Below are 17137 nucleotides of genomic sequence, written 5' to 3' on the forward strand. Positions count from 1 at the left end.
CTTCTGGGAGGGGGAGGAATGGGTGATAAGTAACAGTCAGTGGTATAATGGTATATTATTTCATACTTAGGAAACCTTTCAGAAGGGGGGGCAAAAAACAAGAATATATGTATTGAGTATTTAGGAAAAGTCATGGAAGGGGAAATTTATTGCACTTCTAGGGGAGTTATTGCACTTTGCGATTTGCAACATCGGTCAAAATGACCTGTTAGTCACCCGTGCGTTAACAGACACACTATGCATGCACGTAGCACCTGCAAAAAAGCAGTCCAGGTGTGGTTATTTCAATAAAACCTACCTAAACCTTCTGTGTGTACTGTGCAGTGTGCACATTCATTTAAAAAAAGTCTTATTTACATGCAGAGTTAAGCTCTGGCGTTATGAAATGCTTTTGTGGCTTTATCACATTTAAGTAAAAAAAAAAAAAAGAAGAATTCAGCAGTGGTCTAAATAGTGGCTTCCGAAATGACTGCCCCTGTGTCACACTCAGTCACATCTACTGAAAAACCTATGTGGCTCTATTATATACAGAGCTAAATTCCAAAGTGACACGGATGCTTTCCCAGTTTTTAGTGTCATAACAGGCCACACAAAGGAGCAGCCGCTCTACTCTGAGTCTCTCCCGGATGACTGAGGGCGGCTTGCACCAAGAGGGATTAAATAAATCTTAGTTTAGGGTTAATCAAGGGTTTGTTGATCTAGGTTTTATTTTAAATCGAGGTGCGTTGCAACACTTAAATTTAAGCATTGCTTAACAAATCTGTGATTAAACCCTTAACCTGTGATTAAAACCATGAACTGTGATTAATTCATGGTTTAAATGTCCTCCATCTTGGATTTCGATATAAACAAACTGGAACATGCTATTCTCTTGAGCCTAATATCATTAGCGTTACTCTTTTATTCATTTCTAGGAGAATGTGGGCAGGCCTGTGTTAAGAAGAGCGCCTGCAGCCAAAACAAAACAAAACAAAAATATAACGCTCCCCGTCATACGACGGTGACGCTCGGACGCTACAGTGCGGTGCTGCGATGCAATGCGTGGCTAGAAGCAAGAAAAGACCACAGTTTTGATCACATTCACATTTGAGTCGATTATGAAGCGATTTCGAAAATTAAAACGTCTCCATGTTGCTTGGGAAGTCCACAAGCTTCCATGACAAATGTCTGTATGTCCCTGTAAATTTAAATGTTCACTCATTTAAAATAGCCGATGTGGGGGGGGGGGGGGGGGGGGGGTAAAGACACTCTCCTGAGAGAAAAGCCATGTCGGGCCCGCCTGTGTTCGCTCATGACCCACCTTTCATGACCGTGAGAGGGTGGATTAAGGACTGCAGATCACCCCTGGTAGATTGAGAGCTTTGCCTTGTGGCTCAGTGTCACATGGTGCAAGCAGGGACGTGCTGGGTCCCTGATTCAGCCCGGGGAAAAAAAGAGTTGGAGAGGCCCTCATTGCGCGCTATAGAGAGAGATCTCTCTCTATAGCGCTGCTGCTGCTACTCAAAGATTTGCCATTTCAGATCATGACAAGTGACAAGCCTGTACATGAGTTATTATTCGTCGTTGTCGGGAAGAAACCTTGTATGTCCAAAACCGTTTGTTTTGTATTTATCATTTTTAAAAATGATTTAAACTAGTGAAAACTGCCGATCTACAAGCACACAACGCCTCGCACCGCGAGGCGTTGTGTGCTTGTAGATCTGCTGTTTTCAATACTTTTGTGCGACGGCCTGTAGATCTGCTGTTTCAATACTTTTGTGCGACGGCCTTTGCGAGAAAAAAATACAAATTTACTTTGTTGGCCACCCAGCCCCCAAAATGGAACATTTAAATTTGTGTCCTAATGGCCGGCCTGGACCGGCCATTAGGACAAAAATGAACCAGCCGTTCGGGAGTTGTCCCGCTTTTCCCAATGGCCAGCACATTCCTGCACGGTGCAGGTACCAGAGAAAGCCGTGCTGTTCCCATGCCAGCTCTGATTCTCCGTGTTTAATCCTCCTCTCACTCGTGACTCTTGAACAAAGCGACAAAATGTACTTGAAGCAGACGCAGGGCACACATGTTTTAACCAAAGATGACGTCTATTTTAGTTTTACTTAAATCTTTGCTTCTGGATGTTCCTGGAACAAAATGTTTTGAGATTGGGGTCGGTGGCCAAATACTGTACATATCATTTGGGGTAATCCTTGACAAGAAGTTTGAGAACCACTTACTGTACTGTAGAAACTTACATTTTTTTATTTGTCAGAAAACTGTTGGGATTTAGAAAACATAAATCCTCAAGTCTTAGCCTTAAAAAGAAAATCACACCCAATGTGAAGTGAGCGGTGGTCGTGCTTGCATAACGTCTTCAGAGTCTAGGATGTACAGGCTATGCTACACACGTTTTGCTATGGCAAAATGCTGAGGAAAAAGGCTACAGACACACGCACAGCCACTCTATGGAGCGGTTTACCACCGCTCAAAAGAAAAATTGTGCTTGCACAACGTCTTCAATTGGTAATTGGTGATGTAATACAGGCTACGCTACACACACATATTGCTATGGCAAAACGCTGAGGAAAAAGACTAGGATATAGGTCTAGGATGTAATTGGTGATGTAATATGGCTACACACACACACACATATTGCTATGGCAAAACGCTGAGGAAAACACATTGCTATGGCAAAACGTTGAGGAAAAGTGGCGACAGACACACGCACAGCCACTCTATGGAGCGGCGCTCTAACTTAAATAATAGAAAGAAAGAAAAAAAAAAATATATATATATATATATATATATATATATATATATATAATGTTCTATCAATTAAGTACGCCACAAAGCCTTGAATTATTGGAGATTTATGTTTTTGTTTGTAGGAATCTTTGAGTCTTTTTGACTAAATATGAGTCTCACTTGACTAAATAATAGGAGTCTCAGTGGGAGAATCTTGGAGTGTCTTTGACTCAACCTGTGACTTTTCATCTCCGCCGCCGCCAAGTACATTGGTTGTGATGACAATGTTGTGATGTCATTGTGTGATGACATTTAGATCCATCCATACTAGTACAGAGCCCTGGTGGATCCCAGGCAACTAAGGAAGAGGGTTTAAGTTCTATGTATTTTATTTAACCTTTATTTAACCAGTAAAAAACACATTGAGATCTCTTTTTTGAGTGGGAACTGGCCAAGAGGCTGAAATAAAAATGACACTAACTTTACTACACATAAAATTAAGACACCAACAGCAAAGATAAAACATCCATGATACATCACTTATACCTAAACTCCAAGGTGATACACTTTACATAATATAAAAAACTACTAGTTTAGTTTAAGAGGCTAGACTGACATGATTACACCACACACTGTGTGAATATTATGCAGTTTGAAGTGACTTAAAGGAGAAGTTCACCCCCAAAATGACTGTTTTGCTATTGATTATTCATGCCATGGAGACTTGACTTCAATAATATATTTTGGTATTCGTCGCATTCCAAAGACAGAAATGTGATTATAGTAAATGTATCCCCATTTATTCCGGATGGGGACCCAAATGCATTCGGGTCCGGAAACAATGGGGGTCATTTTAGTGAAATCAAATTATTGTCTTATAGTCGGGCGTTAGGGAGATTACATGGTAATTTCGTGCTAATTAGTCTAATAGCGCCAAATTTTGCACAGATGTAGCCCAGGGCATGCTCTAATGATTTAGCTAGGGCGCCCGAGTCTGCGACATTCGGGGTCACCACAGCGGCCAGATCAACTTGGGCTCCCATCGACTTTCTATACAGGAGGAAAATAGCCAGAAAAAAAAAATCCTGGGTATTTAAGTAGGATGTGAGGGGTCTAACCAGGGGTTTGTCATGATGCTGAATCCATTGCAAGCATTTGTTTTGCACAAAAAACATTCCTTGGGTTACACAAAAAAGAAAATTATGGTTTAGTGATGAAAAGTGATGAGTCATCACTTTTCTGAGTTTTGTCGGTGTTTTCTGGAGCTGTGGCGACCCCGAAGGTTGCCGACTCGGGCGCCCTAGCTAAATCATTAGAGCATGCCCTGGGCTACATCTGTGCAAAATTTGGCGCTTTTAGACTGATTAGCACGAGAGAAAAAAACCCTAAGGCCTCCGACTAACATGAATGCTCACCCATACATGTATCGTTTTCTGTTTGCGAAGAAAATTACAAATTTACTTTGTTGGCCACCCAGCCCCCAAAATGGAACGAAGGCCGACATTTTATTTTTATTTTTTTCCTAATGGCCGGCCCAGGCCGGCCATTAGGAATGAACCAGCCGTTCGGGAGTTGTCCCACTTTTCCCAATGGCCAGCACGTCCCTGCACGGTGCAGGTACCAGAGAAAGCCGTGCTGTTCCCATGCCAGCTCTGATTCTCCAGCTGATCTCCCGTGTTTAATCCTCCCTCTCACTCTTGACTCTTGAACAAAGCGACAAATGTAACTTGAAGCAGACACAGGGCAGACGTGTTTTGACCAAAGATGACGTCTATTTTAGTTTTACTTACATCTTTGCTTCTGGATGTTCCTGGAACAAAACGTTTTGAGATTTGGGTTGGTGGCCAAATACTGTACATATAATTAGGGGTAATCCTTGACAAGAAGTTTGAGAACCACTTATGTACTGTACTGTCGCAACTTACGTTTTTTTCAGAAAACTGTTGGGATTTAGAAAACATTTTTAGAATCGGCCTCAAGTCTTAGCCTTAAAAAGAAAATCACACCCAATGTGAAGTGAGCGGTGGTCGTGCTTGCATAACGTCTTCAGACTAGGATTTGAGTCTAGGATGTACAGGCTATGCTACACACACACGTTTTGCTATGGCAAAACACTGTGGAAAAAGACTAGGATATATTAGGATGTAATTGGTGATGTAATATGGCTACAAACACCCACACATATTACTATGGCAAAACGCTGAGGAAAACACATTGCTTTGGCAAAACGCTGAGGAAAAGTGGCTACAGACACACACACACAGCCACTATATGGAGCGGTTTACTTAACTACATTTTAAAGTTTAATTGACTAAATAATAGGAGTCTCAGTAGGAGAATCTTGGAGTGTCTTTGACTCAACCTGTGACTTTTCATCTCCGCCGGTCATCATATTATCGGCTTAGGAAATGTGACAAAAACAAACAAATAAAGAAATAAATCTTGAGGAATTCAAGGCTTCTTGGGGTATGTAATTGATTCAAAATAAGTCATTATTTGGGTGAACCTTTCATGGTTTCATAGGTTCTATACAGAGATAGACTGATATAGCCTATAAACAGTAAGGCTGGGAAATATGTAAACGATATGTATCGATATCGAGGTATCAACATGCAAGGTATAGTCTAGGTCAGTTTTCCAAAAATCTTAACCCTGAAGGCAAATAGTGTTAATTTATGGCATACATGTTTCCTAGGGGTATTAAGGCGTCCTGAATCCAAATCTACTGTAGCCTATGACCAGCTAAAAAAATTGCAGCTAAGCCCTCAAAATGGACCATTTAATGATGGCGGCCACCACTGAAACCAAAAAGTGCCAATCAGCTTCCAAGCCACTTTCATGTGTGTGCCTGCGTGTGTGCGTGTGTGCCTGCGTGCGTCCACCTGTGTGTGTGTGTGTGTGTGTGTGTGTGTGTGTGTGTGTGTGTGTGTGTGTGTGTGTGTGTGCTTAGACATGATCTGCATGTGTGTGGTGTGGGCTGTCATTTTGTTGTGTTGCTGTTGGTAGTCATGGTTGCCAGTTCCCACCTGATGTCATGTGGGAGTTCAGACTCACCCAGACCATGCTGAGTGACTGCTAGCTTGCATAACGTCTTCAGGCTAGGACTTAAATCTAAGATGTACAGGTCATCAGAAGGTAGGTTGTTTTCTTTGTATCCTCCATGGATGATGATACGATCTCCCACCATGCAACAGCACATCCCACGCATCCTACAGGGGTCTTTCCCCTTGGGCTCAACCTGCTTCCAGGAAAAGGTCTCTGGATTGAATTTCCACATATCATTGAAGAACTGTTTCCCATTCCAGCCACCAAATACGTACAGCTCTCCATGGTAAGCAAAGGCTGAATGATTGTAACATTCTTCTGGTAGAAGCTGTGCAGAAGGTGTCTTCAGCCAACAGTTGGTCTCTGTGTCAAACACTGTATTGTTGTTTAAGTTCCCCCCATTCACCCTTCCCCCAAATACAAACATCTTTGTTCCAATGATGGTGGCAGAGTGACTGTGGGAAGCAGGTGGAGTAGTTCCTCTGGTGTTAATTAAAGACCAGACCATTATGGTGGTGTCCAACTTGTATATGCCATTAGTCCATCCATTCATTAGGGTGCTTCCTCCATACACATACATGACCTTCTCCAGGACACAGACTGAGTGGAAATACCTTGCTTCTGGAATAGACCCAGACGTATTGGGTTTGAACCAGCTCTGGGTGTCGACATCAAAGGCATACAGCACATTGCAGTAAGGAATCCCTCCTCCCCAGATGTAGGCAATTTCTTCTAGCAGCACAGCTGTGTGGCCATCGCGCCCGGAGGGAACCTCAATGGGACTTTGTCCTCCTCCATTTGTCACTGGGGGCAACTTCCTCCAACGCAAAGACACTGTGTTGAAGACGTGGACTTCAATCTGATCCCTGTGGTAGTTGTTGACTCCTCCAAATGAGTACAGCTTGTGTCTGACCACCACAGCAGCATGGTGGAAAGTCTTAGGTCCTCCTTTCAGAGCTATTGTCCAGTGAAACATTTCACAAACCAGCACCACTGTGAATCAGTTCAACTAATAATTAACAGGTTGTTAAAGGACAGTTTACTCTGCTGGAATAGTTGTTGAATGACGTTTGGTTTGTTGGACGTTTACTTTTAAGACACGTACATTGGTTGTGATGACAATGTTGTGATGTCATTGTGTGATGACATTTAGATCCATCCTTACTAGTACAGAGCCCTGGTGGATCCCAGTCAACTAAGGAAGAGGGTTTAAGTGGCTAGACTTACATGATTACACCCACACACTGTGTGAATATTATGCAGCGTTGAAGTGACTTAACACCTGAGGCAGATTAGGTCTTCTAAATCCTATCAGTTTCCTGAAAAATGTTGCTATCTGAGTGGTGCTCAAACCAACATTATAATAGAATAACAAAGTCATGACGTGACTCACTCATCCCCCGGTTCCAATGAAGTAATTCTCTACTGAGAATAACATTGAATCATCTTAAAATCGTCTATTATAAGCATTGTGGTCCAAAAATAAACAAACGGTCTTTGCGATATTGTCAGCGAGGTGGCTCTGTGTGGTTTATGATAGTCTCTCTCTCTTTCTCTCGGTCGTCCTCAGACGAGCTTCCGTCGGAGTCTCCAATCTTTCCGGTTCTCCATACACCCGGCCAGCTCCGAAGAGCTTTCAGCTCCCGCATCCTTCTTCAGGACGTCCACGTACGTTAACGCGGAATGCCTCGCGATCGATGCCCTCGCGTTCGTTCCCACAGGACCAGCCTGCTGGCCGGGAGCTCCCGATGTCTGTGGCAGTGGCCGGCCAGCTTCATCCTCCTAGCTGCTACCTTTTTGCTGAGCCTCGGCAGTTACCTGTACAGGTCCTTGTTGGTAATGTGGATGTTCTGGTCCACATTCTTGACAGCTCGTAGCATTCTGGTGTAGCACCCATCCAGGGACTTCTGCAGGGTCGGTGTCAGGGTCAAGCTTTCGCAGCCATACAGGAGGTTATACTCCACAGTGGCGTGGAATAGGCTCAGCTTTATGTGTCGGGGGAGATTCGAACACCACACTCTTGACATGCCATTCAGGGCCCTCCACGCTAGTGCCTTCCTGACCTTAAGGTCCTGTTCTGTGGAGTTCATCCAGGAACCCAAGTATTTGAAGTCATTGACCTCTCGCAGAGCGTTGCCATCAGATGTTGTAATCGGCGGATGGTCCATGTGGATGTTATAGATGATTACCTCAGTCTTTGCATTCAGTTTGAGGCCAACCTTAGCACATTCCACCTCCACTCTCACTCATATTTGATAAAGCCTGTTCATAGCGAAAATGTAACTAATTCGGCGACAGTAACATTAGCCTTTTCTCACCATCAGTTGATTCTTCATATCCATATGAGTCAAACCGCTGAGATAATTTGTTTAGAATTGGAACACAGTTCTTATATGACGCAATATGAAAAAAGGTCTATGGGAATTCAGAATTTGGGAAGAAAACTGCGATCCAGGTAGGATGTAAATTACGTCACACTTCACTACTCTACCAGTAAGACTCCCTAATCGGGAGATAAGCGACCGTAGGTCACTTATCTCCACAAATAGGGCAAAAATGTGTTTTGCCAAAATCTTCCTGATCCATGTTGATGACATGAGTGTAGACATACTGTGTAGTGATTTTCGTGATTTTAGGGCAAAATCTGTAGGAGCAGTGTCCAAAAATGTGTTTTTAAAAATCGGCCTGGAGGTGGCGCTATATGGGAGAGATTCATGTTGATGGGATGAGTGTAGACATACTGTGTACCGATTTGCGTGATTTTAGGGCAAAAATTGTAGGAGCAGTGTCCAAAAATGTGTTTTGCAAGAATCGGCCTCATGGTGGCGCTAGAAGAGGGCCATGTGAGAAATGAGGGGTGGGGTCTCCGCGCCGGCAAGGCGGACGAATAGGTACCGGCCCCGGCTGTCCCGGTCGCTCCTAGCCGGAGTTACGGCATTTTATGTGAGCTGCAGTGTAGGGGGTCCTCCACTGGGGGCGCCACCACTTTTGCATCCGTTCTGGAGCACCAGGAGTGGGTGGTCCCCGGGAATTCCCCGTGAGCAGCCCCGTTGGGGTGGTCATTTGCTCAGTTTAGCACATTTGGTCATTTTTTACATCTGGGGGTCCCCCAGGGACCTGGGGGTCCCTGGAGCTCCGGGGGTCCTTGGAGGTTGTAGTTTGGCAGGTAAGGAACGTGTGTGCAAAATTTGGCATGGATCGGGGCAACGGTTGCGGAGATATGAGCAGGGCAAGAGTGTGACGTGTGAGGTGTGACAGACAGACTGACTGACTGACGGACTTACACTTTGTGCAGGGTTTGATAGTAAATGCGACCTACGGTCGCAATTAGTGTTGCCCAACATGGCAACACACTGTAGTCCTTGGGAAACTTTATTTATTCTAGATAAACATTTATTCTAGATTAAACTTTATTTGTGAACAGGTTTTTACCTTGAATCAGATGCAATTGGAAATTGGGGGGAAAACATTTGGGAGTGGTGCTAGCTGGAGTATTGGTGGAGCTTCATATGACAGTTAGCTTGCTGCAGAATAAAGTCACGTCGGCAACCACACTTGCAATTTCCAGTTGCATCTTTCTAGTTGCTGGAGGTTTGCGCCCGGTTTGCCCGTTTCATAGTGAAGTGAAACCTGACCAATCATGGAAATTGGCCCACTTATGGTCTGGTCAAAGTGTCATGTGACCTTCCGCACCAAGGGCATGTGCACCAACCACTACACCAACGTCACGGCCCAACAAAAGTATGATAAAGTCCAGATAAAGCAAAATGTAAACTGTGTTTCTGAGTGGGACAGGCTGGGAGGAGGCGGACTAAAAAAAAGAATAGATTGTGTTTACTGCTCGGTTAAACTTTGCTGGAGTTTTAGTGGAGGAGGCTGGGAACAAGCACAGGAACCCATATGGTACACATGAGGATAACATACATCCATATGATCAATATTAGCTGTGTTATAGAAGTCAAATTCATGTTTCAGATTTCTTTTAAATAAATACAATTGAACAGACCATGCAGTGCTAGCAGTTCAGACAGCAGGAGAACTCACAAGGAAGAAACATCTTACAAAGTGATAACGTTTGAAAGCCATAAATTATAGGCCTATTGGCAAACCATATTGTGAGCACTTAAAGTTGGGTAACTGATGTATTTATGTTGTGTTAAAAGGTTAAAGCACTGTGTTGCTGTTATTGAGTGTTTGCTCAGTAACAGGAGTCTCCCTGTCTCTCCATGCAGCCATAAGCATTAGAAAATACTGTACATTTTCAGGTGGGTTACCAGTTTCTGGAGAGAGTTCCAGTTTTAATCTGCTCATTTCTTTCATCACTTCCAGTTTCACTTGTTTGTATTGTGTGCACTGTGGTGCACGTCCCATCTCCTGATTGGATACAGTTGGTATCCTGAGCTTGAAACATGTTTTCTGTTTACTAATAGTCTAGGTCAGTTTTCCAAAGATCTTAACCACGAAGGAAAATCATGTTAATTTATGGCATACATGTTTCCTAGGGGTATTAAGTCCAAATCTACTGTAGCCTATGACCAGCTCAAAAATGGCCGCTAAGCCCTAAAATGGACCATTTAATGATGGAGGCCACCACTATGCTGAAACAAAAAAGTGCCAATATGTCGGCTTCCAAGCCACTTTCATGTGTGTGTGTGTGTGTGTGTGTGTGTGTGTGTGTGTGTGTGTGTGTGTGTGTGTGTGTGTGTGTGTTTGCCTGTTTGCTTAGACATGGTCTGCACGTGTGTGGCGTGGAGCTGTCATTTTGTTGTGTTGCTTTTGGTATTCATGGTTGCCAGTTCCCACCTGATGTCATGTGGGAGTTCAGACTCATCCAGACCATAAAGAATAACTGATAGCTTGCATAACGTCTTCAGGCTAGGACTTAAATCTAAGATGTACAGGTCATCAGACATTGTATTGCATGCTTTGAATCCTCCATAGATGATGATACAATCTCCAACAAAGCAACAGAACATCCCACGCATCCTACTGGGGTCTTTCCCCTTGGGCTCAACCTGCTTCCAGGAAAAGGTCTCTGGACTGAATGTCCACAGATCACTGAAGAACTGTTTCTCATTCCAGCCACCAAATACGTACAGCTCTCCATGGTAGGCAAAGGCTGAATGACTGTAACGTTCTTCTGTTAGAAGCTGTGCAGAAGGTGTCTTAAGCCAACAGTTGGTCTCTGTGTAAAACACTGTATAGTTGTTTAAGTTCCCCCCATTCACCCTTCCCCCAAATACAAACATCTTTGTTCCAATGATGTTGGCAGAGTGACTCTGGGAAGCAAGTGGAGGAGTTCCTCTGGTGTTAATTAAAGTCCAGACCATTGTGCTGGTGTCCAACTTGTACATGTCATTAGTCCATCCATTCATTAGGGTGCTTCCTCCATACAGATACATGACCTTCTTCAGGAGACAGGCTGAGTGGAGCCACCTTGCTTCTGGAATAGACCCAGAAGTATTGGGTTTGAACCAGCTGTGGGTGTCGACATCAAAGGCATAAAGTACATTGCAGCAAGGATACCCTCCTCCCCAGATGAAGGCAATCTCTTCTATCAGCACAGCTGTGTGGCCATATCGCCCAGAGGGAACCTCAATGGGACTTTGTCCTCTTCCATTTGTCACTGGGGGCAACTTCCTCCAACGCAAAGACACTGTGTCTAAGATGTGGACTTCAATCTGATCCCTGTTGTTCCAGTAGTTGTTGTGTCCTCCAAATGAGTACAGTTTGTGTCTGACCACCACAGCAGCATGGCGGGAAGTCTTAGCTCCTCCTTTCAGAGCTATTGTCCAGTGAAACATCTCACACACCAGCACCACAATGAATCAGCTCAACTATTAATTTACAGGTTGTTAAAGGACAGTTTACTCTGCTGGAATAGTTGTTGAATGACATTTGGTTTATTGGACGTTTGCTTTAAAGACAAGTTCATTGGTTGTGATGACAATGTTGTGATGTCATTGCGTGATGACATTTAGATTCATCCATACTAGTAAAGAGCCCTGGTGGATCCCAGGCAACTAAGGAAGAGGGTTTAAGTGGCTAGACTGACATGATTACACCCTCACACTGTGTGAATATTATGCAGCGTTGAAGTGACTTAACACCTGAGGCAGATTAGGTCTTCTAAATCCTATTAGTTTCCTGAAAAATGTTGCTATATGAGTGGTGCTCAAACCAACATTATTATTAGTGTGGTTGCCCAACATGGCAACACACTGTAGTCCTGGGAAAACTTTAATTATTCTAGATAAACCTTTATTCTAGATATAAACTTTATTTGTGAACAGGTTTTTACCTTGAATCAGATGCAATTGGAAATTGGGGGGAAACATTTGGGAGTGGCGCTAGCTGGAGTATTGGTGGAGCTTCACATGACAGTTAGCTTGCTGCAGAATATAGTCACGTCGGCAACCACACTTGCAATTTCCAGTTGCATCTTTCTAGTTGCTGGAGGTTTGCGCCCGGTTTGCCCGTTTCATAGTGAAGTGAAACCTGACCAATCATGGAAATTGGCCCACTTATGGCCTGGTCAAAGTGTCATGTGACCTTCCGCACCAAGGGCATGTGCACCAACCACTACACCAACGTCACGGCTCAACAGAAGTATGAAAAAGTCCAGATGAAGAAAAATGTAAACTGTGTTTCTGAGTGGGACAGGCTGGGAGGAGGCGGACTAAAAAAAGTAATAGATTGTGTTTCCTGATTCAATATTAGCTGTGTTATAGAAGTCAAACAACTGAAGTATTTATTTTGGGTTAAAAGGTTAAAGCACTGTGTTGCTGTTATTGAGTGTTTGCTCAGTAACATGAGTCTCCCTGTCTCTCCATGCAGCCATAAGCATTAGAAAATACTGTACATTTTCAGGTGGGTTGCCAGTTTCTGGAGAGAGTAGCAATTTATCAGACTCAAGCGTTCCAGTTTTAATCTGCTCATTTCTTTCATCACTTCCAGTTTCACTTGTTTGTATTGTGTGCACTGTGGTGCACGTCCCATCTCCTGATTGGATACAGTTGGTATCCTGAGCTTAAAACATATTTTTCGTTTACTTATAGTCTAGGTCAGTTTTCCAAAAATCTTAATCCCATCGTGTTAATTTATGGCATACATGTTTCCTAGGGGTATTAAGTCCAAATCTACTGTAGCCTATGACCAGCTCAATAATGGCCGTTAGAAGCCCTCAAAATGGACCATTTAATGATGGCGGCCACCACTATGCTGAAACAAAAAAGTGCCAATATCTCAGCTTCTAATCCACTTCCATGCGCGCCCGCGTGTGTGTGTGTGTGTGTGTGTTTGTGTGTGTGTGTGTGTGTGTGTGTGTGTGTGTGTGTGTGTGTGTGTGTGTGTGTGTGTGTGTGTGTGTGTGTGTGGTGTGGTGTGGGCAGTCATTTTGTTGTGTTGCTGTTGGTAGTCATGGTTGCCAGTTCCCACCATGTGGGAGTTCAGACTCATCCAGACCATGCTGAGTGACTGCTAGCTTGCATAACATCTTCAGGCTAGGACTTAAATCTAAGATGTACAGGTCATCAGACATTGTATCGCCTGCTTTGTATCCTCCATGGATGATGATACGATCTCCCACCATGCAACAGCACATCCCACACATCCTACAGGGGTAGGATGCCCCTTGGGCTCAACCTGCTTCCAGGAAAAGCTCTCTGGACTGAAATTCCATAGATTATTGAAGAACTGTTTCCCATTCCAGCCACCAAATACGTACAGCTCTCCATGGTAGGCAAAAGCTGAATGACTGTAACGTTCTTCTGGTAGAAGCTGTGCAGAAGTTATCTCCAGCCAACAGTTGGTCTCTGTGTCAAACACTGTATTGTTGTTTAAGTTCCCCCCATTCACCCTTCCCCCAAATACAAACATCTTTGTTCCAATGATGTTGGCAGAGTGACTGTGGGAAGCAAGTGGAGGAGTTCCTCTGGTGTTAATTAAAGTCCAGACCATTATGGTGGTGTCCAACTTGTACATGTCATTAGTCAATCCAGTCATTAGGGTCCTTCCTCCATACACATACATGACCTTCTCCAGGAGACAGGCTAAGTGGTGATACCTTGATTCTGGAATAGTCCCAGAAGTGTTGGGTTTGAACCAGCTGTGGGTGTTGACATCAAAGGCATAAAGCACATTGCAGCAAGGATACCCTCCTCCCCAGATGAAGGCAATCTCTTCGACCAGCACAGCTGTGTGGCCACGGCGCCCGGAGGGAACCTCAATGGGACTTTGTCCTCTTCCATTTGTCACTGGGGACAACTTCCTCCAACGCAAAGACACTGTGTTGAAGAGTTGGACTTCAATCTGATCCCTGTGGTAGTTGTTGACTCCTCCAAATGAGTACAGTTTGTGTTCGACCAACACAGCAGCATGGTGGGAAGTCTTAGGTCCTCCTTTCAGAGCTATTGTCCAGTGAAACATTTCACAAACCAGCACCACTGTGAATCAGTTCAACTAATAGTTTACAAGTTGTTAAAGGACAGTTTACTCAGCTGGAATAGTTGTTGAATGACATTTGGTTTGTTGGACGTTTGCTTTTAAGTCAAGTATATTGGTTGTTATGACAATGTTGTGATGTCATTGCATGATGACATTTAGATCCATCCATACTAGTACAGAGCCCTGGTGGATCCCAGGAAACTAAGGAAGAGGGTTTTTGTTCTATTTATTTTATTTAACCTTTATTTAACCAGTAAAAAAATACATTGAGATCTCTTTTTTGAGTGGGAACTGGCCAAGAGGCAGAAATAAAAATGACACTAACTTTACTACACATACAATTAAGACACCAACAGCAAAGATAAAACATCCATGATACATCACTAATACCTAAACTCCAAGGTGATACACTTTACATAATATAAAAAACTACTAGTTTAGTTTAACCCTTAAGTTCTGTTCAGATTCACTACACCTTCGTTCTGTTCGGGTCATTTTGACCCGGGGGATATTTGGTTTAAAAAAAACAACACTAATATAAATTTTAACTTAACAAATCATCATGATACATTGACTTTGACTCAATACCAAACAATTCATTTGATATATATGGTAAATGTTTGCATTTCTGCTTTGCTATATCACATTAAACACTGAAAGAGCTAGGCGTTTTTTTACTGATTTAGCTAAAATTAATGTAAAAAAAAACTACTTTATTTAATACTGGGCAACATTGCTCATGCTTATAGGAAAAAATGTAAATCAGAATGGGGCTTCGGAAGGGGGGTGTTAGACGTGGGGGTGACTGTGTGTCTGTGTTTTGGATTAATACTGTGTATATCTGTGCTTCCGGGTCAAAATGACCCGAACAGCACTTAAGGTTCAAAAAATATGAGGGGGGTGTAGCATGGGTGTAGTGCAAAAATATTTTTTTTACATGTTCATCTCAGAAGAATCTTTAAGGCCAGTGAGTTTCAGGTGGAAAAAAAATAAACTTCTACCTTTTTTTTCCAAATGAAAATGTAAACCGGGTCAAAATGACCCGAACAGAACTTAAGGTTTATTATCATACCTCCAGACAAGGTCCCCCTATGGGATATCGGCGACATCTGGCGGCGCAACAGAGTAAAACTCATATCCTCCCGTACGAGAAATGTCATTTGTCGGAAGGGCTGTCAATCACAAAACGAGGGCACCGCCCCCCGAGTGTATATAAGCCCTGTGGGCTATCATAACTTCCTCTTTCCGCACCTCTGCCTTGCAACTAGAGTGTCGCGAACTCAGCCATATAGTAATTCAATTCTGTAAAGTATAGCCTATAGCGACGGCTAGGAAGTCGGCCACTGGCCTTTATAGAATCCCTCCTGTACGTTTCTCTTCTATCTTCTCTCTACAGTTCGTGGTTTTATCTTCGTTTGTCCCTGAGTCTTTACCTACTTCTCTGTACGCTCTGCCACGTGTTTCCCTGCCCTAGCTTAGCTTCGCCTAGCTTCGGTTAGCTTCACGATGGCGGCTCGTCGGCCCACGGTTAGCAGCCTGCTAGCCAGGGTCCCTAAGAAGTGCGGCCTTCCCAGCTGCAAAGGACTCATCGCCAATGAAGACACCCACCCGTTCTGCATTGTCTGCATGGGGGTAGGACACGCCTTGGCCTCTCTGTCCCCTCCGGCCCCGGCCACGGGGGTGAACTGTGCTGAATGCCTCCAGTACGATGTTCCAGCCCTCGAGGCCCGATGTGAGATCGCTGCCGCAGGCTACGGCCTTCACACCACGGTCTCCGCCGGAACCCTCCCAGACACCTCTCCTCGTGTGCCGGACAGCGCTGTACGCCACAGCGCTGCTTCTCGCCACGTGGTTAGGCCTCCAGCGGCCTCGCCCTCAGCTAGCTTCGGTAGCCCCGATGCTAGCGGGCCTGCTACTGCTGCTCCCCCTGCTGTTTCTCCGACTGGCTCGACTGGTGCCGTGCCCAAGAAGAGAACATGCAAGACCGCCCACGTTGCTCCACCGCCAGCTGCAACCTTGGCCGTCCCTTTCAAGGAATTCCACCTGCTAATCGTCGGTGACATTCCCCTCTCCTTCTCCGTCCCCCAGCTCCGGGCCATGCGGCCACCTAGCCCCGTCTCCTGGCATGCTAGCGACGGTGACGAACCGGAGCCAGAGGACTACGACATGTCCGAGGTGGACTCGGAGGGTGAGTACTTCCCTCCGGTCAGGGCGGAGGCGCGGCCGGGTCGGTTCCTCACGCCGAGGTTCCTAACTCCGCCGCGTCCTCCCCAGCCCCTTCTGCCTCTCTCCCCCCTTCCATGCCGGCTGGGGCGAGAGGGGCAGAGGCACAAGACCCAGACTCTATCCCCATGGACGAGCTCTCGGTGCTGGAACGTGCCACCATCCGCTGCGGCCTGGAGCTGCCGCTCGGAGACGCGCCACTCGGACCACGGTCTAGGGTCCCTATCCTAGGCCAGGATTTGGAACCCTCCCCCCCGCAGCGCATGGTTAAGCTCCCACTAGTCCCAGGTTTTGCAGAAGCCCTGCATTCGACCTGGACTACGCACAAGGACCCCCCCAAGCTCCCCTTCTTGGTCGACTGCCGCGACGCAGAGAAGGCGGGAATCCCCTTGTGCCCTCCCATGGACAAACTGATGGCGCAGTCCCTCGTCGGGAGCCTCAAGCCAGCTCATGAGCGGACCGGTCCTGGAGGCCGCAATCCCTTCAACTTGTCTGTGGGGAAGAAGCCTCCTGGTTTTGCCATCGCCTACGACGACAAGCAGTCGTCCAGGGTCAGGAACTCTTACAGAGCCTCCGCGCTGGCTGCCAGGACGATGAATGCCACCCAGCTGCTGCTCTCCTCCACCAGGCGCCTCCTTAGCGAGATGCGGGAGGTGCCTAACGAGACGGTGGAGGAGGTGGACAAGTCGCTGCGCATGCTGAT

General features: G+C 45.1%; 1 protein-coding gene across 1 annotated transcript; it reads right to left on the bottom strand.

Moving 5' to 3' along the window:
* Positions 1-5701: 5701 nt before the first annotated feature.
* Positions 5702-6346, bottom strand: LOC308285266 (kelch domain-containing protein 3-like; the record flags this gene model as incomplete). The annotated part of the gene is made up of 1 exon (XM_080725983.1): positions 5702-6346. One exon carries the CDS (start codon positions 6344-6346, stop codon positions 5702-5704), a length of 645 nt encoding a protein of 214 aa, XP_080582109.1.
* Positions 6347-17137: the final 10791 nt, after the last annotated feature.

The sequence above is a fragment of the Nannobrachium achirus genome, assembly GCF_963921795.1.
Source record: "Nannobrachium achirus genome assembly, chromosome: 5".
Lineage (NCBI taxonomy): Eukaryota > Metazoa > Chordata > Actinopteri > Myctophiformes > Myctophidae > Nannobrachium > Nannobrachium achirus.